General features: G+C 46.3%; 1 protein-coding gene across 4 annotated transcripts in view; it reads left to right on the top strand.

The window, feature by feature from the left end:
* The window catches only part of SCHIP1 (schwannomin interacting protein 1), a 189877-nt gene that overhangs the window by 156525 nt on the left and 7520 nt on the right, over positions 1 to 25832 (top strand). Inside the window, exons 1-2 of one of the 4 annotated variants that reach the window (XM_061452638.1) lie at positions 14119 to 14304; positions 25404 to 25522. In XM_061452638.1, coding sequence (XP_061308622.1) covers positions 14275 to 14304; positions 25404 to 25522 — 149 coding nt within the window. In that variant the 5' untranslated portion in view covers positions 14119 to 14274. Of the gene's footprint in view, positions 1 to 14118; positions 14305 to 21104; positions 21469 to 25403; positions 25527 to 25832 lie in introns of those variants that run through there. The other 3 variants (XM_061452637.1, XM_061452636.1, XM_061452639.1) reach the window with 3 other exon arrangements.

The following is a 25832-nucleotide window of genomic DNA, read 5'->3' as shown; positions in this document are numbered from 1 at the left end:
GTGTCAGTGGAGTAAAGTTGGGTCCCCGTCTCTTGCAGAGGCAGATGGGCTTGGAGCACCTTAGCCAAGCAATGCTCCTGCAATAACCTGGTATTGTAGACAGCACCTAGAGAGAGATTTTTGAGGCAAAGCCAATCTGTACTGCTTCATGGTGTGCTTTAAATAACTCCTCAGGGTGCTCACATAGCATCGACAATGAGTTGCTTCAGAGCAGAGATGCTGCTTAAAGCTTGCGTGCACTGGAGCCCAGTTCCCTACACTTTGAGTGCCTCTGACACAGCAGCATCTTCTGCTGTAGTGAAAATGTGCATCCTCCAGTATCACTTTTGTTACTGGGGAAAGGAGCACCTAGCTTTTCGGTGCCTGTAGTACAGGAGGCAGTTGGAGCAAGTGTGCACTGCCCATGTGTGGGCAGGGTGCATGGTTAACACAGGACTGTGATACGCTCTCACACCACATTCACTCTGCTGGCACCCAGGCAGGCGGCTCAGTATTTATCTGTGCACAAACATGTGGAACCCAAAGCGAGTGGAAGTGTTCAAGGCCGGTTGGATGAGGCTTTGAGGAACCTGAGCTAGTGGAAGATGTCTTTGCCCATGGGAGGCAGTTTGGAACTAGATGGTCTTTAAGGTCCCTTCCAACCCAAATCATTCTATGTTTCTGTGATACTTGAGATTTCCTCTCTTATCTTCAGAAAAAAGAGGATAAACAGAAAGCCCAAGTGAGTCTCCCTGCTCTGTGTGATCTGGTTTGTAAATGCTTACATGTGAAATCAACCATTTAGGAATATTTTGGCTAAGTTGCCTTTGATTAGGTAAAATAAGCTTTATGAACTCCAAACCAGTTTGTGTTTGGATACCCTATGACTTCCCCTACTGAAATAAAAGCATTTCCTTTCTTGTGTCAGGAAACTTCTGTTTGGTAACTGTCTTAACAAATAAGCTTATACACTTAGCTGTGCAATTTGCTGTATTTATAGATGGCCAGGATGTGGTGGTGCAGCCAAAAGGGGGTTTACAGGGAGCACCATTTTATCTTTGGTGGCAAAAATAGACTTTTTGATGCTTTTTGAGGGAAAAGCCTATTGTGACGGTATAAAAAATTCCCACGTTAAACAGTTAGGCATAGTCACCACTGGCAGGAAATCTGGTTTCCCAGTTCCTCCCAATGTCTCAGGATAGGTATTTATTTTCTAAAACAAATAGCTGTTTGAAATGATCACGTCACCTGATCAGTTTAGTGTTTTCCAAGGCTGGCCACTGTGGACTGTGAGTTACTGTGGCTGGGGCTGCTCCCCCAAAAATGTATCCTTAGCCGAGCATCACAGGTGCAGTGCAGAATGACACTGCTGAGGAATGGGTGCAGCTTCTCCCACAGGGTTTGGTCTGTTTTGGCTGTTAAATCTGCAGATAATTCCACTTTTTTTTTGTGTGTGAGAAGTTTCCTTAGCTATAACTAAAATGATTTGAAAATATTTCTTCCAGCTTTCATGCTAACCTAGATCTGAAATCAGTCCTGCTTTTGTAAGCAAAGCACTGATGGCTTCTGTGGAAAATGAGTTTCCTTCTTGCAGTTACCTGCAGTTGTTGCTTTAGACATGGGGTGCTACATAATCACTCTTCCCCTCAAGGGTTTTCAGCTTTTTCAAGTGCTTCTATCATTTTGGGGTGCTTTGTCTTTCCCTGTCGTGCCTATGGAGTCATTTGTGTCACAGAAGTGGTAGATCTTATTTATATCACCAATCTGCGTTTCCTGCTTAGTGATCTATAGATCTCCTTTAAATAAGAAAATTGCACTAAGGCCATTTATTTTAGCTTGTCTGTGCTTTGTTAAAATGAAATCCGAGTGTTTGGCTGGGCTGGAGGAAATAGCTGCAATTCAGAGGGGTTGCGGAGGAAAGGGAAGTGCCGGGCTGAGATTTAATCCTCTCCCAGCTGGTAGATAGCAATGCTAAAAAAAGAGAACTATATTAAAGTGCTTAATTCTTTATGCATACAAAAGCTGCAAGTGTGTATGGCCTGTAGGGAATTGAAGTGCTTTTAGTGAGTTATTAAAAATATAATCTAAACTTTTTATTTAATGTAATCCTATATTGAATTTATTAAAGAGGGACTTGGGGAAATATCAGAATTCTGTACCTGAGTCAGGTGTGGCCATCCTCTTCTGTCTCTCCTTTGCCTGATAGTTTGATGATAAACTGCTTGTAGTAGTTTAAAAATAATAAGAATAATAATAATCTGTGAGTCATTTTACCTCACTGAATTCTCTGTGCTGTGCATTTGCATTAATGCATAATATCAAGTGGCTTAGCATATATCCTGGCACAATCCAGCTGGCCTGTCGTTTCTTCTTCTGCTTTCTCATCTATTATTTCTCAGGTTGAAAATCGTAAAGCCAGATTCTAGCTGTGCCTTGCAAAGATGAAAGAGGCTTTTTCCTGGGAGGAAGACTCCCAGCTTGTTACTTTTGTAGGCTGACCTGGGAGCTGTTTTGAGCAGCGGGAAACATCCTGTAGCCTTGAAAAAACAACTCAGGAATCTTTTCTGGTTATCTGCTTCTGGGAGGGGCAAAGCAGGTGAAAATCAGGGCATGCACCTGCAAACCAGACCTCTGTACAGCTTGTCCCCCTTTTCTCATGGAAATCTTTTAAAATGCATCCTCAAATGAACAAAATGGGTGATATTTTTATGCCTTAATAATATTTAAATTGCACCCAAAAGGTGCTCAGGAGTTTATCCAGTCCTCCTCTCTGCACAAAGGCTGGATGAATTCTATACTAATTTCCCAAGAATTGTTAGCCCAGGCTGTCCGTAAGACATGGATGAGGGCTTCCCACATTTTCCTCTCTGTCTCTATAGGCCATACTTCCATATAAACATACATATTTTGCTTGATGCAAAGATGTGAGATGAGTTTTTGTGGTGCTGGTCTAGGGCCGTTCCCCATCCCAGCCCTCTGCACAACTTGGTACAACGCGAAGGAGAAAGCTGTGTTACCCTTAAGGAGATGCACTGCCATTTCAGAATGCATCTGAACTGCCATCCTCTCTGGCACTTTGCTTGCAGTCCCTCCTGCCTTGTTATCTATACCCTTTTGTACTCATGAAATTATTTGAACATAGCATTAGCTAAAGGTTAATATAATTGAAATTGCTGATACTAATAATAGAGGCTGAAGAGCTTCTGCAGTGTCCAAAATCTCTTTCGAGGGCTTCAGCAGCCAGGCGCAGCTAAGCTTTTAGGAAGCCACGAAGCTTGCAGCCATAGTTGTCTGTAGACTATAACACACTGCTTAATGCATGCCTGTTAATTACTCTTATTTTCATGTTTTGCACTGGACCAAACAAAACTGGAGTCAAGGCTGAAGTAGTTTGTGGTCTGGATGCAATCCTGCAGATGCCTCTGCTTTGATCCCAAGGGACAGCATTTCATCCCAGAGATGAAGGGCCAGCTAACTTGACGTAGTAACTGTAGCTTTATGAAAAGGTTTTTTGCTTGTTAATGTGTTTGGAGGAAAACTAGTAAACATGTAACATAGCACATGTCTGGTGGAGAATTAACATCTTCTGGTAAAATAAACTTTCCACAGTAAAGGCCACCAGAAGTATTTCCGTGCCTTTTGACATGCTGCTGCTGTTTCCAGTGTGGTGATGAGTATTCCTTGGAGTAAAGCCCACTGCAGCAAAGCAAAGCACTCCTCTGCTCCCCAAACCAGCGCCTGAACAGCCGAGCTAATTTATGTTGTAACTTAGGCAGTAATTACTTTGCTGTAGCAGCTAGCATTCTCATCTCCATCTCTTTTGCCTCCCATAACTCAGGTATTTGGTATCCCCCATAACTTTCTCTCCTGTCCCCTGAAAATCAAGCTGTGCCAGGGGCTTCAGGTCAGACCAAAGCTCTGCTCCCTAGATGTGTTGATGCAAGCTCCAGCACAGCCCATGCACACCAGATGACTTCTTAGAGCCCGCAGAAATGTGGCCCCAAGCAAGGACAAACAAAATGCCAAATAAATGCATTTACTATAAAGAGCTTTGCTTTGCTCTGTCTGGGCTGGCTCTGAGCAAACAGTGACCTATCAGGTGCCAAAGCCACCTTCCCTGGAGCAGCCAACCACCATGAAGAGCAAGGACAGATCACACAGTTTTCTCTGATCTCCAGCAGTAGCTCTTTGGGCCAAAAGACATTTTACCTGTGCTTAGTAGAGAACTGATGGAGAAGAGAACCACAGCCAGACCAGGGGAAGGTGCAGGGGCACAGAGAGGCTGTGCAGGTGCGTGAGCTGCCTTCTGTAGAGATGCTGCTCAGTGTGAAGGTGCCAGTGAAAGGGTGATTATGATTCCTTGGTTTAAAAACACAGGCTTCTGTCTGGCTGTTGCTCTGCTTTCATGTTAAAATGTCATTTATTATCCTTCTGCTCCAGGCTTGCAGCTCCCAGTGGAGGTGACGGAGAGATAAGCTGTGCAGCAGAAATAAAACACCTTCTCTGAGCATTTTGCTTCTGTGAGCAGCTTTCCCCCACTCCTTTTGCACTGGTAGTCTGGTAAACTCCAAAAATCTAAACTGCAGTTTCTCTGTAGAGGGAGTCTGAGGCCCAGAAACAGCTTCTCTTTAATGGCATATTAAGAGGTTGTCCCTATACCCGATTGCTGTGGAGTTCCTAAAGCTTTGCAAAAACATCACTGTGCTTGTTTGCAGAAGGTAGGGCTTAGACCTAGAACCTCAGTGATGCAAAGGTGTAATGGTGGGCTTAATGTCCCTGACATTAAATGCAGAAATCCAGTATGCCATTAAACACAGAGGCTGTGGTAGGGCACGAGACAGGGTGAGTACTCCTATTCCCCTGGCCAGCTGCAAGGGCTGAAATTGGGCCAGGGCAGTGGTTTTATTTGCAGCACTGCTCTCTTCTTTATATTTGACTTTTCATTTGTCTTTACAAGTGTTGAAGTACCAAAGCCTTATTTCACTGCTTAGTTATTGTTATTCCGTTTAAACTTGAAAGTTATAAGTGTGTGAAGCCTAAAGGCATTGTGTGCGCATTAGTTCAGCTGGAAAAGGGGCTTGGAGAGATGAATGCTGTTTTGGATGAATGTGATGCTTAGAGAAGCTCAGAAGACAGCCCCTATCATGAGAACAAATGGTAATTCTGTGTGTTTTGGCCTCAGGAACAAGGAGCCACTGTGTGCAAATGCAGCCTCACTGTGCAGGGATGACGTCCTGCTCCCCACTCACGCTCACAGGTATTTTGAGCACGCCCAAGGACTTTCATATCTGAGGTGCTGGAAAGCTGCAGGGAGCTGCTTTGGTGGGTGTCCAGGTGGTCACGCCATGAAGAGGCATGAATTTGGGTGGGGTGGCCCTGAGGCATACCTTCAGCACCCGCCAGCTTCCAAGCAGATCCTGGGCACAGGGCTGCTCCACATCTGGTGGGCTGAGGGACTGGACCGTGTTGCTTGTGTTCCCTTGGCAAGGTGATGGCCCTGCTTGTTTTGGTGCTGGCTGGGTGGAGCATGGCAGAACTGATGTGATGCTCTAATTACAATTAGCACCAAGGAGAAGATGGGAGAATGGGGCTTGTGTGGCCAAGTGCTACTGGAGCAGCCTGGGAGGAAGTTCCCTGTGGAGTGAGGCTAAGCTGTGTTTGATTATTGATCCCTCCATCTTGTGGCTTCATCCCAAGGTAAAACACTGCAAGTTGCATGTTACCTTTTCTGTTCATCCAAATTAATCTCCAGGAGCAAGCACTGCCTTTGCTGGGCACTGCTGCCATCAGTAACTCAAAACATCATTCAACTCAAAGGCTCAATTAGACACAAAGATGGTGTAAGTAAGAAAAAAAACAAAAAAACCAAAAAAACAACTAAAAAACCTCCACTATAATAAACCCCTCGCATGCTTGTCTGTCAATACTGGTCCAATTCCAGCAGACATCCTAAAATGAATCAACCATGATCTCTTTATTCCCTTTAAAGAGTCACAGAAAACAATACACCGTATTATTAGTAGAAGCTGGAGGCTGACAGAGCAAGTCTGCTTGGAGGAAAAGAGTGCCTGAGGCAGAACAGGAGAGGGGAAAAATCTGATTTCAGAGACAAGAGTGGTTCTCTTGCTCTTATATGGTGCTGCTCTGCCACCAGGCAGCAGCCCCGCGTGGCTCCCTCACTCCATGACTAATAAGGCTCAGCTGGGATCCACCCTTGCTTATCCTGTTATTTTTAACTTTTTCCAGCCTCATGCTTAGTGTGCCTGCCCTACCAAGGGGGATAACTTTACTTCTTACTTCAAATACTGGTTTTGCAACCTAACAGTCTCCTATGGAAGGGCTGTGGTGTCAGGAACAGGCAGGGATGGGTTTTTTATTGCTAATGCTATTGTTCTTGGACCTTGTAACCAATATCTATTGCAAAATGTGCTGTGTCCATTAGGTATAATCAGCTTCTTGACCTACACGCTGCTGCGGCCCAAGAGGATTATTTTTTTCTTTCTCAAGTGACAGTGGGATTGGGAGTCAAACTCAGAAAATCATCTTTACATCCCTTTTCTAAAAAGCTGACAAAGTAAAAGAAACCTAAAGGGAGAGCCAGGCTTTACTCGCATGGACCTGGGTTTGCTCCCACACAGTAATCGCATCCTTCCAGTAATCCGTGATCTTAACAGTGTAGGGGGTTGAACCTCTCTGAAGGCTTATTGATTTTGGGGGAGTTGTGTGCATAGCGTAAGTAGACACATGCACCCCAAAAGAGTGAAAGAATGGCTTTCTGCCAGGCTGTGTCATTAAGCTTGTAGTTATGGACATCACACTTCAGAGATGTGTGAAAAATCCCCTTCCGTCTATTTTTATCCCAGCCATGACTCAGAGGGAGGTTTGTCTCTGTAAGCTCACACTTTTATTGAGGAAGCACTTAACGGACACTACTGCTACCTGTTTCTGTTAGTATACTCATATTATGGTATTTGGCTGTTTGAAAAAGAAACTTTTAATTTCAGAGTAAGCTAGTAGTATGGTTTGTTTACTTCTTCAGCCTGCAGGTCCCTGTTCTGTGCTTTTACCATTCAGTTTGCAATTAAAATGAGTTTCAAAATAAAACCAGCCCATAAATAAGCCCCACCAGCCCATAAATAAGCCCCAGAAAGCATGAGGGGAATGGAAGCAAATAGGTGAGCTCAAGGTGACTAAGTAGCAGGATAATCCCATCCCTGTCCACAGATGTTCCCCTCTGACTCCCATGGGGTCAGAGGCTTAATTTATAATTGGTAACTCAGCACCTAATTTTTGTTGTTGGATGAACATAAGTGCAGCCTGTTGGTACACGCCACACTGAAGATTAATTAATTGCCAGTATTTAGGTGCAGGTTATACTGTGGTCTGCCTGCCTGCATGGCCAGACTGGAGTTTCGGGGATTTTGCCACAACTAAAAGGGCTTAATATTTGATCCAGAATGTGCTTTTGGCCCCAGACCAGTATCTTAATGGTTGCTAAGTGTTGAGCATAACACGTGGGATGTCTGTACGTGCTTCCAACTCATCAACATTTCCATGTAATTCCTGCTGTGCCCAGTCTGGAAGCTGAAGGCCACCTTGTCCTTCATCCTCTCAGGGAAATTCTCTCTATTTTTTTCCCTCTTCCCATGTCATTTTTTAACCCTCTTCTCTCTTCATCATCAGAAAATACGTTAATTCCTCTCGCTACCTGCTTTTAAAATGCATGGGTGTGTAGTGGGGGCCCAATGCAGTTTGGGTTTATAGAAAAAAAATTACATTTGGAAAATAAAAAAAACAATAAAGTGGGGGCAATGGGGTAGGAAAGCCTGCCTGCAAGCTGCATGCAGTGAGCCCAAACGTAGTGCACAGCAAAGGGAATTTGACAACATGTAACTGGGTTATTAGCCCCGCTAAAAACTTCTACCAAATTTGTTATCAAAGAGATCTGCCATTACTTGGAGCTCATGGTTTAATGATTTTCAGTTACTCTGTATCAGTATTTATACAGCTGCAGCTCTGATTATCTTTTATGTGACATTGCAGATGTTTTGAGGAGCTGCTGGGTGCCTCCCTCTAGTGCCAGCATCCCCTCACCCCAGCACGGTTCAGAACAGAAAATAGGCTTTTGAGCCTAAGTTGGGGGGCTCGGGCTGTTGGCAGGTCACAGCCAGTAGTGTGGTCATGCCAGGTGCAGATGCCCTGGCTGTCAGTACATGGCTGCTCCTGGCAAAGACAGGAAGATGAGCTTGGGCACAGCTGGTCCAGGCAGCACTGGGCAGGGGCACATCCTGGTCCATCAGCCAGCCGGGGCTGCTGCTGGCCTGAGCTGGTTTGGACATCGGCTGCAGGGAGAGCCGGTGGGTGAAATTTGCTTTTGGTTCGGTTGAGGCAATGTAAAAATAATAGGCTGTGGCTGAGTGATGTGTGGTTTATGCCAGATAACCGAAACCCTCTGCTTTCACTGAGTGTCGGGTCCCCTGCATGGCACTGTGTGTACAGGCCAAAAGTGCTATAAAAACTGTTGTAGCTGATGGGATTTGCTACAGATCCTCCCCCAGATGGGACAGAGATAGTGCTGAAGAGTTAGGTGGATTGTAACATTTTAGTTTATTGAGTAGCTAATACAAAAACTTAGAGGTTTACCTTGCCAAGCTCATGTTCTTCATAGCAATTTATATACCATGAATATTGCATTTCCAAAACAATAGTTTATTTTTAACAATAGTAATAAAATTGCAGAGAGGAAGATGTAGCTTTTGTGTTGCTATCCCCTCACGATCCTTAGGAGCTGGTAGGTGAAATGGTTCTCTTTTCATCAACAGTTGATTCTTGGTGGGCTGTCATACCTGCTCATCATGAGCCCACTTGTAAATTCTCTATTAAGCATCTGTGATCCAGCTTATGAATTGGATAATCGAAAATGAATCCTGTGCAATGGTATCATCAAGTCTTTCTAGATGGGTTTCTTGGAAAAGTCTGGTTGTTTACCATATATTTTGTCATTTTTGTATCACCAGAAAGTTATAAATACTTGGGTTACTTAAATTATTCACTCCAATTCTCTGTGAAGCGTTTGACATCCTGTGCATCAGAGGTATCAGAATGCGAAATTACTGTAACCTTATGTTCCTTGTTTTGAGGGAAGAGAAAAATCATGGTTTGATTATGTAAAGGCAAGGATGCCGTCTGTGGGACGTGTAGAAAATTGACATTTTGGGATGAATCTCTTACCGCTAAAAATAGAGCATGAGACTGTTAAAAGTGCAAGATGTGCGCTTCTGCATCAAACTGAAAACGCAACGGGTACCCTTCCTGGTGCTCCTTAATTCCCTGGTCACACAGGAATTCCAAAATAATAGCAACTCCCTATAAGGTTTTCCCCATGTGTTTCTGATAATGTCATATTTGGTCCTCAGAGGACCAAGAAGGGTTTTATTCTAACATGTCAGCACACAAGTTTCTATCGTAAATGAAAGATCAGTTGCTTTAGGAAGGGTTTGTAAAGTTGCTGCTTGTAAAGGATTCCAGAATCCTCCATGGAAGTAAAAGGGGCATGGAAGAGGGAAGAGCACTGTTTGGGTTCATAAACCATCAGAGGTTTATCCCCACACAGAGAATAGTAACACAGCCAAAATGATGAAAAATGGCTCAGCATCATCTTCCTTAAATAAAAAAGTATATATGAGCGAAATCCAAACAAATACTCCCCTTTGAAGCAGATGTCTAGTATTAACTGATTAAAAAATAATTTTTTTTTTTTCTTGCTAGATTTAAACTGTGGAAAAGCTTTAGCTTGGCTTAAAGAAGAGCTAAATCCATCACTCCCAGTAAATTGTCAGCAAATAAAGCTGAAATCCCATGACGCTGCATATAATTCCTGGTTCCCTGCAAGCTGGCTGTGCTTGGGCAAGCCTTTGGGCTCTGGGTCAGTGGCAGCATCACAGAGAGGCTGGGATGGGCTCACTCAGGGCAGATTCTCTGCCTCTCCCTCTGCTATTGATGTAGTGTTCAACTCCTCCCTCATTTTTACCTGTTGCATGATCTAGGTACATATTTATTTTGAGATGTGAAGAAAGTTTGTTAATTTAGACTAGCTTTTTGTGTCAACCAAATAGGTTGGGCAACAAACCTGAAAATAAACTTTCCCAGTGGTCACCCTGATAAGGCCCCTTGAGGAATGACGGGGCAGGAAAATGTTTCTGGTGTTTTCATCATAGATGAGGAAGCACATCACTAGTTTGCCTTGTCAAACAAACATTGCTCCTACTCTTTCCCCTTACAAAGCTTTTGGGCTGAAGGGCTGCGCAAGTCCTTGCGTCTGGCAGGGTTCAGGCACACACAGCGCAGGACACGTGTGTGTAAAAATATATGTGTGGGACAGCAAGAAATGACAAACACATAGGAAAAAGGGCTGTCTGTGGCTTTCATGTGAGTAATGCATCCGGGCTCCTTCCCTTTGACAGTGGTGAGAACATGCCCTGCTTGGCTGCCCCCTGCTCCCAGGCAGGGTGAACAGGAGGTTTTGGCTCCACTGCACAGCTTTATTAGTTTATTGTTTTTTAAGGGATGTTTTCCCCAAAGTAGCAATGATGATGGGAGAGACAATAGCCTCCATGTATTACCCCGATTCCCCTGTTAATGATTTCCTTGGTCCTGAGGCAGAGGCACAGCAGCCAGGGAAAAAAACGTGAGGCTGCAATGTGGGCGGGCGGGACAGCCTGCCTGGAGGAACTGCTCTGTCTGCCTTTACCACCTTGTGTTGCGAATACAGCTGCTAGAGAGGGCCAGGGTTGGGGTGTACCGTGGGACCCAGTCAGGGCACTTTCTGTAAGTTTAAAAAAGAAAAAAAAAAGCCACAGAAAAGATGTGCACAGAATCAGAAATTACGCATTTTCCCCTAGGACAGAGGATGCCAGGTGTTTTTTCCTTCTGTAGATGGGTAATTAATGAAATCCTGTTATTTCACTACATGAATTTGAATGTGCCTGCGCAAGCTGCACTTCATTCTCTGTGAGCAACTGCCCTGGTGGTGTGTCTGCAGGGAGTGAGTGGAGGGATGCTGCTCCCTGCATCATGGGATTGAGTATCTTCTGTCTTTACCCCTAAAGCCCTGCAAGCACCCAGCGTGTCAGGCCGGGACCCTTCCTGGTGGCCCACATTAACAGCAGTGCAGGTACAGGCTGGAGGGCTGCTCAGCCAAGACTGACTCTGCCCTGAGCAGTGTCTTTCCAGACTCTTTGGAGGAGAGGTTTTGAAGAGAAGTGTTTCATGCTAGTGTCTTCAGCTTGCCCCGGGGCTTTCTGAACCACACATTTCTAGTAGAGATGGTTTCAGGGAAAGCTTCAGGAAAACTTGTCTAGATCATCTTGTAAGTGGTACAAGACACCCTAAGTTAGAGGGTGCCTTGATAAGAAAGGGAAAAGAAGGCAGTGCAGGTATCACCCAAGTTTCTCTTCACACCTGAGAGGGGCTTTTGTGAGTCCCTGGGGGTTACCTGGGGCTCTGCAGAAAGTAGCAGTGCTTGTTCACTGGTTTTATCCAGGAGCATCGTTTCTGATCGACCCACCTGGACAACTGCCAGAAGCTTTTCACTCAATTTAATCACTCATTGCTTTAATTATTACCTACCTGCCCACATCACTTCTGAATGGATAATTGCAAATGGGTATAAAACAGAGAAGCAAATCCAGAGGTTGAGGATGATGTCTGGCCTTTTCCACCTGCATTTGCAATGTTCGGTGAGACTCCCTGCCCTGGAGGGAAGAGCCTTGCTGCAAATGGGTGGTGTTTCTGCAGCCAAACATAGTGCTTTCTTGGGTGATTTTGAAAAAGCAATAACCTATTAAATAGGTTGGGGGGGGGGGTCACCCTTTGCCACACCAAACCTAGGTGCAGAGAGGTTGGTGCAGTCCCTGCCGGGGATCTGCTGCACGCAGAGCAGCTCTGAGTCACAGCCGTTATAGATAGACCTGCACGTGGGAAGCAGGGACTAATTTCAGGAGTTCTTGTGATGCACATAATAAATGGCATTAGGGATTATGTAATACCTGGAGCTGCTTTTAGTTTGCCACAGATACTCTTCCTAAGCAAGCCCAAGATTTATGCAATGTATTGAAAAGTGAGGATTTTTTATTTTGATGTCTGGAATGAGCTGCCTACTTGAATGGGATTCTGCGCAGAACCAGTAAAAACCAGGCATGACTTCATCCCCTCTTAAAAATTTATGCAGATTTTTTTTTTCTTTTTAAACGAAAGCTGTATTTTTTCCAGAGCTCTGCTCCTGTAGGGGAGAGGGCACTAGGGAGGAGGTTGGAGCTGAGAGGGGTTCTCTCTATCTGTGCTGCCCTGCTGTGCAGGGACTCCAGGGACTCTCCGTCCACCCACAGCAGCTCCCTCTGGCCTGTTTGTGAGGTGGGAAGTTGGGAAAGCTGGGGCAGTGATGAGTCTACAAAGGCTTTTCTTCTATTTTTTTTCTTTCTTTCAGAGGCACATCTGGTGCAGGGACTCAAATCCGAGATGTGTTGTGAGGAAGTGCTTCTGGCTTTCACAGTCATGTGCATTTCTGAACTCAGCCACAGCTGGCTGTGACTAGAAGCAGAATAAAGAATCATAGAGTCATAGAATGGTTAGGCTTGGAAAGGACCTTAAGATCATGAAGTTCCAATCCCCCTGCCATGGGCAGGGACACCTCACACTAGACCATGTTGCCCAAGGCTGTGTCCAACCTGGCCTTGAACATTGCCAGGGATGGACCATTCACCACTTCTTTGGGCAACCTGTTCCTGTAACTCACCACCTTTACAGTAAAGCCCTATTTGCCTAACAAAGGTCAGGCACAGAGTTTCTTCTAGTTGCAAGCCAAAGTGCTATTGCCTCCCTGGGTAAGAGTGCTCAATGCAGGATGCAAGCCAAGCACTTTCTGGGCATTTTGGTGCACCTCGAATAGGCCATGTCCAGCCAAAATTAGGGCTTATGCTGTCCCCTTACCCCCAGCTGGGGCCACAGCCAGCCTAGTCCCAAGCCAGATGAGGCTCTTGGGGTATGTGTTACCCCCTGGAAAATGAGTCGAACTGAACTAACCTGAGTTACCTGACAAACCGGTGCTCAGCAGATTGAGGTTGCAAATGCAGAGAATTATGAACTATCCACTTGTCCCACCATTCATTCATTCCAGTCTCTCCTATTAAAGACTTCTACAATAGAAAGCAAAATTAGCATTTGGTTCCCTCCGCATGCCAGGCCTCGAGCCTGAGCTTGCAAGCAGAGAAGAAAGTTTGATAATCTTACACTGCTGTTTTGGAATGGCAGTGAAGTATTCTGCATATAGGCATGTAATGATGGACAAGCTACAGAGGGGCTTCGTTGTCCCCAGGCTGCAACCACTGGTTCAGCCCACCCATCGCCCTGCAGAAAGCATCTGCAGAGCCAGGATATTTACTCAGTCTTCAGATTTTTTCCAGTTTCTCCCCAATTTTCTTTGGGGAGATTTGTTTAGAGAAGGGCCTGTTGGTGTTGGGAGAAGGGTACTGTGGTGAGCATAGGTGTTTTCTCTGCCCAGCCCCAGGATTGCATCTCCCTGCGTCTGAAATGGGGTCGCACCTGAGGTGAGAGCCCAGCCCAAGCGGGTGCCATGGGAGGAGCTCCACGCTCACCCTCACTGCACCGGGGAGGTATGGAAATGCTGTAAATGTAGGGCAGAGCGTTTTCCAGAAAAGGCTGCGCTATATTTCTGTAGCAGAGTGTAGAATAAAGGTATCTGACAGCTATTTATTTAGCGGCCTGGTGTCTCGCCGCGTTTCGGGGAGGCGAGGCAGGCGGCTGCGATTCACTAGCGTCCCGCAGGGGCCGGTTCTGCAGCTGAGGGGACTGGAACTGCGGCCGCCGCAGCATCGCCCCCGGGCAGAAGAAGCTGCCCCGGCACAGGGCAGGGCCTGGAGGAGGCATTTGGAGTGTTTTTCCCTTCCCCCGGAGGAGTGCGGCTGACACCCGCCCTGCGCGGAGCCCCCGCTCTTTGTGCCGGCAGTGCGGGCGGGGCGGGACCGGGACCGGCGCCCACACACACACCCCCCCTCGCGCTCCGCCGGGGCTGCCGCTGCGCAGGCGGAGCAGCGCGGCAGCATCCATCTTACCGGCGGGCGGCTGGCCCGGGATCACGTTCTCGTCCTCCTGTCCGTTCTTCTCTCTCTTCCCATCCTCCTCATCCTTCTCCTTCCCGCCGGGGCCGGAGACCCCGCGGGGCGGCGCGGCGGCTGCGGGAGCTGCCGGCTGGGCGGCCGCGGCGGATGATGCACGGAGATGGTCCACCAGGAAAACTGCTCCTACCAGGTAAGGAGCTAGAGCGGCCTGACCCCCTTCCCGGAGCCGAGCGCGGGTCCGCCGGCTCGGGTTTGCACGGTGGGCTCCTGCTCCCGAGGCATCCCAGGGCTCGTAGTGCAGAGGACTCGAAGCTGCCGTGTTGCGGAGAACCTTCCGCCTGCGGGGCTTTGCGACGGTGCGCTCGCCCGGAGGAGCTGCCTGCACCCCGCTGCCTGCGTCCTCCTCACTGCCCACACCCTGCTGCCTGCGCCTCGCACCCAGCAGCCCGCTTACTGCCTGCCTGGGTGAAACTCCTCCGTGTGAGTGAGCAAGCTGCGATTTTTGTGCTTCTGGCATTGCTGTAGAAGAGCGATGGAAATTTTAGATTGGAATAAACTGAGTGTTTCTCTGTGCTTTCCAGCTTAATTGAAGCTCAAGAGCTGACCCACAAGATAAATTGTTTTCTAATACAGCCTCGTCATGGTTCTTGCTGTGCTAAATAATCAGTGAGAGAACTGGTGATGGTTTGGGGGCGAGATAAGCATCCATCTGGGCTGCCCCCATCGCAGGGGGCCCTGGGGCCTGGCAGCAGTGCTGCAGGCAGCAGCACTGACAGCCGTGTTTGCTGGGCAGCATCAGGCTTATTTTAATGGGGCAAGTGAGGACCTGGAGTGGCTATTACTGTGGCTTCATTTCTCTCTGGAGAGAAGGTCGGTGCCATAGGGTGCACCTGCATGAGAAATGGCATGTTTAGGGCTCGATGGTACAGGCAGGTTAGTAAATGCACAAACTCCTGTCCATCTGCTATGGCGATGCTGAGAAATGTGTTTGCGTATGTGCAGTGGAGTGTGTTTTGCAAAATACCCAACAGGCATTCCCAGCTGCAGAGCTGTACCCTCAGGAGATGGGGCTTTGCCTGAAACAGCGGCTCCTCCTTGTTTTCCCCCAGCACCATGTTTAATTCAAACTTCAATCTGTGTTTTAAGACAAAATATCTCATATTGCAAAATATATCATGAAGGGATAAGATACCAAAGCATACATATGTACAGAGAGAGGAGAGTTGAAGAGATTTTTCACTGAATGTTTTCAATCTATAAAATGCTTCTGGAAATGAGTTTCCATTTTTAACTCCTTTAAAAAAAAAAAAAAAAGAAAAGAAAACCCTAGGGATTTTTCAGTCTCTATTTCAGGGGATCTGATTTTTCTGCAGCTCTGAGCCTGTTGCTCTCCACTTAATAAATGGTGCCATTGTTTTGGTGCAGCGGGTGTTTTCCCAGCATACTCGTAGGAACGCAAGGGTTAAAGGTTGCGCATTGTTTCCCGGGTGGAAGCTGGTCCGTGGTGGTGGGCGAGCGATGGCGAGCTGCTGCGGCGGCTGCGGCACAGGCCTGGCCGGCATCCCTGCGTGTTAATGCCCTGGGCTTGCTGTGATGGCAGCGCTGCTGCCTTTCATCTGCTTTAATCTACTTGCTTGTTTATGATTTGGTTCCTCTCTTCCAAACTGATAAATATTAGAGCGAAAGCAGACGGAAAGCATGCAAACCGTAGAAAAAAAAAAGTCCAGAGAAACATTTGTTTGTTTTGGGTTGTATTTTTTTCAAATGATACCTGTTTAAAAATGTTCCTGTGATACTGCAAAGATTAGGAGCAACCCCAGCCCCCTCCCAAACCATTAACCTTAAGGCCAAGTTTTAATCCTTTCATGGCTGGCAGTCCCAGGTTTTGGATCAGGCTAGAAGCCAGCAATGACAGGATTTTGGTGGCTGCCTGGAGTGCCCTCAGGGCGGAGGGTGGCAGCATGAAACTGCTTCCCTCCCTCCTTGCACCCCTTTTTCAAAGCTGCTAAATAAAAATAAATGAAATAGAGGAGCAAGTCAGGGAAAAACTTGAAAACCTGTTTGTTTTGGAGTAATTCAGCAGAAATGCTCTGACATGACCACATCATGGCTAGGACTTAAGCTCCACGGCAGGCAGGGTGCTGAGGACGGGGTGCAGCGATGGTGGGTGCTGAGGAAGAGGAGGGTATTTCTGTGGAATGCTGTCTCTGGCCTTGAAAATCCTGTTTCACACCGTAAATGAGCTGTCACTGCTGCTTTCTTGACGTGCAGGTGCCATAGGGCCTCCTGGAGTTCTGGATGTGGCTAAATCAGGCTTTGAATTTAGGCCAGGCCCTCCACAGTCAGGGGGTCCCAGCATCTGACATCTTTCCCATGGCTTCATCCTGGAGTCATGCAGATTGCTGCTGCTCTTCATGACATATATTTTTTCCTTAGTTATTTCTCTTTTCCTGTTTTATCCTGGTTAATTTTCCTATGCCAAACATTTTGTTTAGGGCTCCGTATTACTCCTGCCATTTGACAAGAAAAATGTCAGCTCATGTGCGTTGGTTAATGTTTTGTAAGGTCCCGAGCTCACACAGGGTAAAAGGCCAGCATGCAAATCCAGGCCTTAATACAGAAATAAAGGTTTTATTCTGACGTGTACTAGCAGTGCTTTATTGCCTGCACCCTCAGCCAGTGTTTCAGTTTCCTTTGTAAATACATATTTTCAGCATTGTCCGACAGGTCCACCTTTGCATGGAGCAAAAACAGGACTTGGCAGCCTGCTGCTGGCATCATCTGTGTTTCTTTGCCACAGCTGTACAAATGGGTGATATATCTAGATTTACATCATCTTCTTGGGTTGATTCCTATTATGCCTTTAAAAGCAGAGAAACCCCTCCCTTCAGCACCCAGTGTCCCTGCATAAGCAGGAGTCTCCAAACAGGCAGTTGCCCATGGGAACCGGATTTGGCTCCATGCACTGGCATCAGTCACGGTCTGAGGTATCTGCTGGCAGGAGAGTGGGTCTAGAGATGTTACTGGGCTTTATGCATGCAAAGAAAATGAAAAAAAACTCCCATAGGAAAAATGAGATTTTATTTGCTTAGAAATGATTTCTTAGGTGGGTTGGAGTGTGCAGTGCATCCTGCCTGGCCTTGGGGTTCTTCTGGGACCTGGTCTGCGTGCTTGCAGCAGGTTTGACTCTGGTGATGCTAAGTTTGTGCATGTTTCTTAAGAAGAGTGTTAGAAAGACCCCTGTAGTGTGGAGGTGCAGGTGTTGCTGTGAGTTTAGGAGGTGCTGATGTCAGTGTGGGTCAGGCTGGCTGCCCCATGGATAGACCAGGCAAGGATGACTGGCACCTGCCCCTCCAGGATCTCAGCAAGCACTGAACCATAGAATTAATCCATTATATTTACAAGGTTAAAATGCAAAGTGCTCATTTAAAAATAAATTAATAAATAATAAAAATTGAGATTTTATTAAGTTTCTTTTGTTTGATATCTTAAGGGTTTTGTAGGCTTTTCGTGGCAGTATAGAAATACCAGACTATCATCTTTTTCATCAAAGGGAATACGTATTCTCATGGCAGAATATAATCCCAAGGATGGGCACTGGAGAAAGCCTCAAATGACACAAAACCCACCGTGGAGTGCTGGCAGACTTGGAGAGCTGCTAGCCTGGCCTCTCACTTGTGACTGCCACGCTGGAGGGATGCTGTGTCGTGGTACAGCAGAGGCACCTCCGTTTGTGTGGCTGAGCGCACTGACCCTGCATTCCAAACCAATTACAATAAAACAAAATAAAGCCTGCATTATACAGAACTGAGGCTGGAGGCCGCCTTGTTTAGACAGATGGAAAAAAGAAACCTCTGCAAAGTAGGTGGAAGGCATTTGGTGTGCTAGAGCTCAGGGAAACATCATCAGAGGCAGGGCATGGCCATAGAATCATAGAATGATTTGGGTTCAAAGGGACCTTGAAGATCGTCTCATTCCACCACCTCTGCCATGGGCAGAGACATCCTCTACTAGACCAGGTTGCTCAAAGCCTTGTCTAACCTGGCCTTACACACTTCAAGGGATGGGGCAGCCACAGCTTCTCTGGGAAACTTGTTTCAGTGCCTCGCCACCCTCACAGTAAAGAATTTCTTTCTAATATTTAATCTAAATCTACCCTCTGTCAATGTAAAGTCCATTTCATCCCAAAATTTGCAGGGACCTGTAAGTGCCTTGGGTTGGCTGTTCTGCTCTGGAATGATGCTGTGCTGTGAAGGACCTCTCTGAAGAGATTTATTCGAACCTCTACAATAAAATGTTTTGTGAAATAGTTCTGGTGACTTGAGATTTCTATGCATCTGGAAGCCAGCTCCATACCTCAGCCCAGGTGCCCCATGGTTATGCACTGGTTTGGCAGGGAGGATGCTTGGAGCACTTTCACTGAAGTTCGCAGAGAATTGAGGGGTTTTATCCATTAGCTTGGTAACTGGTGATATGGGAGTTAATCCCCAACAGAAAGGCGGGGAAGCTGTTTTCTTCCCCAGTGGAGTATACCCCAACAGCATTGAGGGGTGTTTTCATTGGCTCAAGCAAGCATTACGAATGCATGGTGGAGTTAAATTTAGCTGCCTCTTGTCCATAAACAATCAGTGCACTTTTAAAGCACATAAAACTTGATGTGTCCTATTTCCATGCCTTGCTTAAGGACGCCTTTCCTAGCCTGTGTGTTCCCTGCAGTTCTGGGTCCATGTGCTCCTGTGCACTCCCAGATGACGTGCTCCAGATATGCTCTTTCTGAGCTTTCCCTTCATGCTATGAAAACAAAAACAACCTCTCTCTAACTCCACCAGCATCACCGTTGGCTGCTGGAGAGGCTGTTTCTGCAGCTATGGCCATAGAGGCCAGTTGCCTTCTGATGCAAGCTGGCATACGAGGAGTCCTTGGCTAGCGACACCAACCTGAAACCTACCTGACATTTTAGCCCCCATCATTGCTTTTTCTGGTTATTTAAACCTTCTACATAAAATAGATGGGGGGGGGGGGTAGGGTGCTTCTCAGGCGAAGGTGCAGCTTTGGGTCTGGTCCTGGCTACCAAGGAGGGCAGCCAAATATATCTCCAGCAATGGTTACAGGGACGCAGGGACTCGCTGACGTGCTTCTTAACCAGGTTCCTTTTTCTGCTGTTGCCTTGAATGAGGTGGCTGCTGGAAGCTGGGTTTTCACTGGAGACTCAGACCAGCTGTGTGGGATCTGCGCAGGGGGTGGGCGAGGCTCCTCTGCGAGGCTGGTCCTGGAACATCCCAGCTCAGAGGGCAGGGAAAAGGCAAACTGGCCTGACCTGGGATGGGGGATAAAACATTGTTTAAAATGTGAATGAGAAATGTTAAATGTATTTTCAATAGGCTGCATTGCTTCGTCTCCTTGGCGGGGAGGGGGGGGGGGGGCTTTGATATCAGTTTTCAGAGAGGGTGGCCTAACACATAGCGTGTGCCCACCCAGCATCCCCCACTGTGTGTTGGGTACCACAGGCACAGTGGGACCTGCGTGGGACTCACCTCAGCAGCCAGGGAGGAGACACAGGACATCAGGTATGTTCCCGTCCAACGAATGAGGGCAGGTTGATACGGGGACTTGTCCCAGATTGCAGGGTAAGCATATGGCAAGTTTCAGGCTCAGCCCCTAGCCCAGTGCTCCTGGCCAAAACGTCCTTCTTCTAGGGCTATGCGATGTTTTGGTTTGTTTTTTTATGTTGAGGGGTTTTTTTTTGCCAGATTTATTGTGTCAGGATCCAATCCCACAGCCAGGAGAGGAAGTTAATTTAGCAACAGCAGGAAAGAACACAATGAGTCAGTGGTGGAAGGGAACTAAAAATAATGAAGTATCCAGAGAACAACTTTGTTTCATTTGGGAATTATAGTTACAAAGCACTTGTCCTGGGACAAGAATGGAATTTAAAAAGTCCTGTTTATTATTTTTCCTGAAACTTCAGAGTAGAGTAATGCCATGGTGCATAATTTGTATGTTGGTAGAGCTGGTTAATCTAACTAGAATAATCATTTGGGGTGAAACAATGTCAGCACGATTTGGATATATCATCAAAACATGTAAACTTTATCACTCTTAAAATTCATCTAGCATGCAGGATAGATGTGTCACACCAGAAATCAGTATTTTGTGGCTGTTGTGCTGTATTTTGAGGATCACTAAGGAATTGCTCAAATTCCATTTTTCTTATGATTCTTTATAGAAATAGCTGCACCAAGCATGTGATCTCTGCCTCTCACTGCCTATCTAGAGCAAACGTTTCCCACTGTGATGGATGCAACACAGATGGGATCTCAGCAAGGACCAGGCAGGATTTGTTCAGGGTTGGGGCTGTGTTGTGAAGGGCAGGTCTCCAGGCAGGACTGCTGGGGGCACAAGCTGGAGCTATAAGCGGTGCAGTTTTGGGGGCTGCTGAGCCTGCAGAGCTCCCAGGAGCCAGGGCTAGAGTGCTCGGCCACCCTGATCGCGGGCCAGACAGTGCAGGGGTCCCCAGGCTCTGGGAGCCCACAAGACCAGTGGCAGGTTAAGGCTGGATGCCTTTGTGAGTTCTGTTGGTTAATTCCTAGAAACTCTTTTTTTTTTTTTTTTTTTTTCACCTGAAAAAGCTGGTTTAGCCAAGAAATAGTTCCCTGGGGTCCTTTCTGGTGTGTTTCATGTAGAGTGAAAATTTCAGCCTGTGGTTGACATTGCTGTGACTGCCTATCCTTGAGCACCCATGCGAGGGCTGAGGACTGCCCTGGCTCTGCTGGATTTATAGCCCCAGCCGCAGGCAGTTTCCTCCAGCCGCTGGGAATTCATTAGGATAACTTTCATGGTGAATGCCCCAGGAAAAAGTCCCTTCCTCCTGACCCTTCTGGCCATGACTACGCTGTCGGACTTGGATTTTGACATCAGACACCGGGATTTTTCCTGCCCATGTGTAGCTGCCGAGGGCTATTTTTATCTGAAGCTGGCAGTGGCTGGAGAAGGACACGGCTTCCCTGGCCTGCACAGCCCTAGCCTTCCTCTCATTAGCTGGCTGGGGCTCTAGCACTGCTGTTGACTTTATTAGGGAAAAGCAAGGTGCTCTGGAGCAGCTGGGAGGCGAGAGGAGCCGGGGAAGCAGCCCGGACGGGGAACGGTGGGCTGCTGCAGGTCTTGGCTCTGGGAGCGAGCACTTGATCCCATGGTGCTAACTGAGGAGCGGAGGAAGGACTGAGATGCCCTGGCGGGAGCATTTCACTGGCCACGTGAGGACCAGGGAGCGAAGGAGATGAGTCGGGAGGGTGATGGCATGGGTGACGTCATCAGGAAAGCAGCCGTGCCGGCCGGGGAGGGGAGTTATAAAAAGGTAAGAGACAAAAAGGAGTCTTTTGTCTGCCCACAGCTGCCGCCTTGGCAAGAGGAGGCCCGCCAAAACTGTGCCCGGCACCCTCCCAGGGCTCTGGGTTTCAGGTGCTGAAGCAGGGAAATGCTCGGTGGTGTTAAACACACCAGCAGCAAACCTTCTCCCTGTGTTTATATATAACTTTATGATAAAATATAAAGACATGTTTCCAAACGCGTTCTCGTAGCTCGAAACCCCTGGGTTTTAAGGCACTTTGCCACATGGCTTGAGATACGCAAGTTTGACTTGGTTTTGCATTTACCCGCAAATCCACCTAGAAGAAAAGGAGATAAAAGCAAATATTCTGTGGTTACAATTTTTGTTTGTAAATCCAGTGACAGCACTTGTACTTTACAGACATAAATAAGGTGCTGCCTGTGGAGCAGCCTCTGGAACTTTAAATATAGTAATTGTCCATGGCTGGTAATGACAGACCTTGGCAAAAATAGCCTCGGTGGCCTGGCTGTGTCATGGCTGGGGCCAGGCACCGGCTGTACACCCTGTTTGGTGCATCCAGCCTCTGCTGGCCTTGCTGCATTTTAACTCTTGCATCACAATGGCACTGGCAGGATGGGACAGGGCCCTGCTGAAGTGTTGCTGGCACCCCTTAATCTGTAATTCACTGTGTAATTAGACTTCTCCCTCTCCAACAGGTAGCACCTTAGCAAAGCACTCTTGGTATTTGGTCTAGGTTTGGTGCCGATTGGTGCAACTCCAGAAGTGCCATCTCCAGCAGTTATTAGGAGCTGGCTGCTCTACCCAAAGTGGGGTGTCACAGAGCATGACAAGGAGCCTGGCAAATCACTGCTGCACCTCAATACCAAATAAATCTTCCATGTGCAATTTTGCGTGCTGTTTTGGGTGAAGTCTGTAGTGAGTAAAGGCTGCTAGTAGAGGTGCCTGCGTGCTAAATAGCGTGGAGTGGTATGTGGTGAAAGGAGCAGTCTGGCTGCTACTTCTTAAGTGACATGAACAGCACGGACTTTGCTTAGTTTCCCAGAAAACTGCAGAAACCTCCTGCGCATCGCTGTGGGCAGTGCTCTCCATCCAGCATGAAGGCTGGTCAGGGACAGCCTCCAGCATCAACTGTATCATCGTGTGCCCCAGGAATGGGATTGTTCTGGAAGAAGGCATATATGGGATAAATTCAGGCTTTTCACCAAAAATGTTGGAGTTTTTTTTGTGTTGAGGTGCTGCAGAGCATTGGAGATGGGCTGGGTACCGTCATGTGTTGGAGGCGGGTGGTAAAGAGCACAAATGGTTCTGTATAATCTGCAAATGCCAAAGAGGTGATTGCAATAGTTTTATAAACAGCAATAATTACAGCAGGTGACAGCCTGGAAAACAGTGTGCTGAGTCCACTACAGGGAAAGGCTGAACCTCTCCTGGAAATTTGCCTTTACTGGAATGGTTGTGTAAAGCATTGACATGTAGGCAGTCATGGCCATAGTCTGACATTGTGTTTTATTCATATACTTAAACAAAGGTAGCTACTGACCTTCTGAACTGGAAGGCTAACAGTAAGAGGGAAAACATCCGTTCAAAACTGTTTTGCCTTAAAAATAAAAAGCAGCCTTTTGTTTAAAATAATTGTCGGAAACAAATGTCAGCTCTACACCAGATGCCTTTTTCAGAAATGCGTAAGTTTTTGATTCAGTGTCAAAATACATAAATAACATGGGTTTATATATTTCTTCCTAGTACCATTGCATTTTGCATATTTAATCCATTATTTTTTATATACCAAGTAAGTATATTTGATAGTCAAAAAAACAGTTGCAATTTTCCTTCTCAATTTATAGTTTTCACTACCCAACTCAGGATGTATGTTGCAGCTGTTTGGTAATTTATCTAAAGCCTCAAATCTAGTTCCCTTAGGTATATTGTCTTTCTTAGCAACTGTTCCCTATTCTATAATAACAAATAAGACTCTTGATTTCTTTATGGTCATTAGCCTGTGTCTGGTTTATAAAATGGGATATTCAGAATTCAGTCCTGGGAGCAGTGCTATTTAGTATCCTCAGTAATGACCTGGTGGAGAAAACAAATTGCACATTGATTAAACGTACAGATGTCATACAGGGAGCAGTTGTATCTCGGTGGGAAATGGAGCAAAATTAAAAAGATCTGAAGAGACAGCCCCATCTGAAAGGGCAAATATGTAAAAGTGTGCCTGTATTTGTGTGTATTATAATGCAAGGAAGAGTGGTTTTCAGCACACACAGAGTAGATGGGTATACTGCCGAGAGAGGGAGTGGTCCCAGCTGGCGTGGAGGCTGGGATGTGCTGTCCCAGCTGGGTAAGAGGAGGTGGAGATGTGCATTGGGCTCCTGATTTCTTTTGGAGTACAAGGAAAATGAGATGTAGTTGGGAAGATGTGGGAGAGGCTCATCTGAGTTGGAAAAAAGGGGAAGCTGAGTATCTGTGTCTTCATGAAATATTGATGCACTGAGGGTGCAGCTGGCACTCATGGGAGAGAGGCCCACATGCATTGTATGTGAGATGGGATGCATGAAGAATCAACACAGGCAACCCTGTCTCTGCTTTCAGCCAATTAAAAAAATATTTCTCACTCATTTTTACTTGTTTGGGTTTTTTTCACTGTGCTACCTTCACCAGCAGGGATGGCTATTTTTAACGCTAAATCTAACTGTCTCCATGTGACTGAGGCTTCAGTTAATGGAAGCTGGGAAAAAAAAAATTAGGAAAAGATACCTGGGCAGTCTGGGTAGAACTTTGGAAGCTGGGAGCTGAACCTGGGAATATTACATCACTTGATGCCATGTGGGTTATTTTTAATATTTTAAATAAAAGGAGTTAGGTTGCAAACAAAGCATATATTTTGGCAAGGGATTGAGAATAATAATGTGCAGTGTGATAACGTACGTAGTCAGCGCTGGAGCTGGAATGAAATCATTAGCTATTTTAAGTTAATAATTTGCATTTTGTTATAGCTCACTTCCTTGTGTGAAAAAGAGGTGTTTTACGTTTACTTAGGTGAAATATGGGAAGCACAGTTATATTAATTAACCCTGTGGAAGAAGCTTATGCTTGGCTGCTATGTTTTCTTTTGTTGGGTATCCTTGACTGGATATTATGTGTTATTTTAAAATTAAATGTTTTTGAGGGCTTCAGAATGTTCCTTCTATCAATAACTTGCTGCCTTGTATGAATTTGTTGTTGGTTTTGGCACATAATCCATTAGTGACAGACACTGGGATAGTACTGGTACTAATTTTGAATCTAGATCTGTGATTTTCATTTATTGCACATTGATTACAGAGTCCTCTCCATAACCATTGATAGGTGATTAATTTCAGATAAAAAATATGCATAAAAATACATTTTAAAAAACGGGATAATTTGATGATGATTAAAACTGCATCTCTAAGCACCTTGGCAGAAGGATTGTGTGGTCTTGGAGGCTGCTCAGGGAGGTGGAGGATGCTAATGGTGCAAGTGTTTCGAGGCCTTGGGTGATATGGTTTAGTGTGAGATGTCCCTGCCCATGCAAGGGGGTTGGAACTTGATGATCTTAAGGTCCTTTCCAACCCTAACTATTCTGTGATTCTAAGTGTGGCCTCAGTGGCTGTATATGTCTATGGGTACAGATATCAGTGTATATATTATCTTAAGGTCCTTTCCAACCCTAACCATTCTGTGATATATTAGGTATATAGCAGATGTGTGTGCATATATAGATATAGATCTGTCAGTATGTGGAGAGATGCAGATGGGCTTCCCTGTTGAGATGGGCTGTGTGGTCCACCCAAGCATGGGAGATAGTGTGGGGGACTCTTGGCATCATGAGCGTAGCAATGGGGCAGGTGAGACAGCTCTGCTTTGTGCACACTGGCATGATCCACAGCTTCATCCTTTGTGTCGCACTTCCCTTTCAGGCCCAGAAGAATGAGCGGGAGTCAATCAGACAGAAGTTGGCTCTGGGCAGTTTCTTTGATGATGGCCCGGGACTTTACACCAGCTGCAGTAAGAGCGGCAAGCCAAGCCTCTCCTCTCGGTAAGCCAGGTGGCCTCACAACCCAAAACCTCTTTGGAGGCCAAAAACTGAGAGATGCCTCCAGTGGGACATCCTGCAATCTCTCCTTCAGAGAATCCCTCAGGTTTTGCTTGCAGACATATTCTTGAATTTTCCTTGGTTTAGAACATCTTATGCTCCAAATTCAATAGTTGTACATTATGTAAATAATTGTAAATAATGTGCTATTAGTTTATTGTTTAGTTTTATAAGTTTAAAACTGTGTAGAAGAGATAATTGGATGCTCGGGGAATAAAGCAAATGAACTAAGTTTCCTGAGTTAGGTTTCCCT

Source organism: Pezoporus flaviventris, unplaced genomic scaffold, assembly GCF_033815535.1.
Source record: "Pezoporus flaviventris isolate CSIRO_AGI_PZ_B2104156 unplaced genomic scaffold, CSIRO_AGI_Pfla_v1 ptg000013l, whole genome shotgun sequence".
Taxonomy (NCBI): domain Eukaryota; kingdom Metazoa; phylum Chordata; class Aves; order Psittaciformes; family Psittacidae; genus Pezoporus; species Pezoporus flaviventris.
The sequence above is the reverse complement of the archived record's forward strand: the minus strand, read 5'-3'. Positions and strand labels throughout refer to the sequence as shown.